The sequence below is a fragment of the Protobothrops mucrosquamatus genome, unplaced genomic scaffold (genome assembly GCF_001527695.2).
Source record: "Protobothrops mucrosquamatus isolate PMUCROS unplaced genomic scaffold, P.Mucros_1.0 scaffold_294, whole genome shotgun sequence".
NCBI lineage: Eukaryota > Metazoa > Chordata > Lepidosauria > Squamata > Viperidae > Protobothrops > Protobothrops mucrosquamatus.
This window is the reverse complement of record NW_015386370.1, coordinates 1,068,708-1,070,675: the sequence shown is the minus strand read 5'-3', so window position 1 is coordinate 1,070,675 and position 1,968 is coordinate 1,068,708. Positions and strand designations below refer to the sequence as shown.

The following is a 1,968-nucleotide window of genomic DNA, read 5'->3' as shown; positions in this document are numbered from 1 at the left end:
GGTGATACCTGCCAGGTCCGCTCCCCCCTCTTGAATAAGCTCTTGAATGAGGGGGGCCTTATTTACAACGGACCTGGCATTGCATAACACCAGCCGATGATCCCGGGTCCGAGGATCTAAAGTCCCTGGAGGTCGAGTAGAGCCCTGAGGATCGGAGCATCCACAAGCTTGTAAGCAGCGTGTGCGTGCTCCCAAAACCTGATATGGTCCTCTGCTCCCGCCATATCTGCCCCTCAGAAAGAAAAAATACTCAGCAATATATTGATAAAATCACATTTAACCTAAATTTATTTCACTGTGTTGTTTCAAGAATAAAGAAAGGTAGCATCTTACAAATTAACTGAACTCTGTGGAGAAGGGATGAGATGCAAATGTGCTAAATAAATCACCATCACAAAATAAATGAGATTATTATCACATTCTACTATGAAATAGCTATGAACAGAAGAGATTTTAATGCTTTTTTAAAGAAGGAATTGTGCCTTCCTTCAACATTCACTTTTCTCTCCCTCTACCCTTTCAGACGTACCTTCCTCAACCTCCATTTTGCCCTGATCCTGTATATAAGCTAATGCTCAACTGTTGGAGACGAGATACCAAAACTCGCCCTTCCTTTCAAGAAATCCATTGCTTTCTTCAAGAAGCAACTACTTCATAGTGATGCCTTCAAATGCTATGGACCACCTCTTCCCCTTGCCATGTTACCCTTTCCAAGTTATACCCAGAACTGAAGCCACTTCACCTGGAGCCATCATTTCCTTTAATAACACAGCTGGACTCAAATCAACCATCAAAGGACACATGAGAGAGAAATGGGGATCTGACCAGGTCTGCCACATAACCTTATTCACGATGCTGTGTTTTGGACTGGTAAAGACTGAAAAAGTTATTTATCTTGTAAATGTTCTAGGTTGTGTTTTGTTTAATGGAGTTTGTCCATGAAAGAGATGAAAACGTATTCTTTTTTCCCTAAAAAAGGATATGAAAAAAAGCTTGAAAATGGAATTGAGCTGGAAATAGGCACATGAATTAGGAAAGTACTGAAGCAATTAGTACCGTAATGTTTTATGCCACTGCTGTGTGCAAGAGCTGTAATTCTGTAAGAGGCGGTAAAAGAGCAGAATGTCATAGTGGACATAGATTGTGGCTTGGACAATGCTTGCTGAAATCTCTAAAGCCAAAGAAGGTATGAAATAGATTTTCTGTGATTTAGGACAGAATTTGTTAATACAGAATGGGTTGGGTAAACTTAAAGAAAGTATGCAATTTTGTATCATTTAAACACTATGCAGAGTTTGCAAAATGTAATTAATTTGGGGTGGAACCTAGATGGCTCTGAGCAGAATCTTTGTGTGTTACAAAAATCTGGATGTTATAGAACAGGGCTTTTCAATCTTTTCACCAATTGTACCACTTTTAGGATATGGCAATATTCAAGTACCACCTAGCAAGGTGTCAAAAACTTGATGACAAAAAAAAAACTGTTCAAAGTTACAATTGCACTGAAATGACTTATGACCATTTTTCACACTTATGACCATTGCAGCATGCCCAGGGTCATGTGATTTATATTTGGATGCTTGGCAACTAATTCATATTTATGATGGTCACAGTGTTCCAGGGTCATGTGATCCCTTTTTGCAACCTTTTGACAAGCAAAGTCAATGGCAGGGCTGCTGGTGGCCAAGTGCTAAGGCGGGACTTCCTTCCCTCCCTCCCTCCTTCCCTGCCTCCCTCTCTCCTTCCCTGCCTCCCTCTTTCTTTTTTTTAATATAAAATTTTATTGTTTTCATCATAAAAGAAAAAGAAATACATCACAGATATTACACAATGTTATATCCCATCCCCCCACCCCCCGGACTTCCCAAACCAAACCTAGGCTAATATTCAAATACAAGTAAACAAATATTAATATCTCTAACTCCTCTAAACTTAAACAATCCATCTCCTCCGTATTAATAAAAATTA

General features: G+C 39.5%; 1 protein-coding gene across 1 annotated transcript in view; it reads left to right on the top strand.

Annotated features, from left to right (window-relative positions):
• The window catches only part of DDR2 (discoidin domain receptor tyrosine kinase 2), a 74,103-nt gene extending 73,128 nt beyond the window's left edge, over nucleotides 1-975 (top strand). Inside the window, exon 13 of the mRNA XM_029287316.1 lies at nucleotides 524-975. Within this exon, the coding sequence (XP_029143149.1) occupies nucleotides 524-658 (135 nt within the window). The 3' untranslated portion in view covers nucleotides 659-975. The remainder of the gene's footprint in view (nucleotides 1-523) is intronic.
• The last annotated feature ends 993 nt before the right edge of the window (nucleotides 976-1,968 follow it).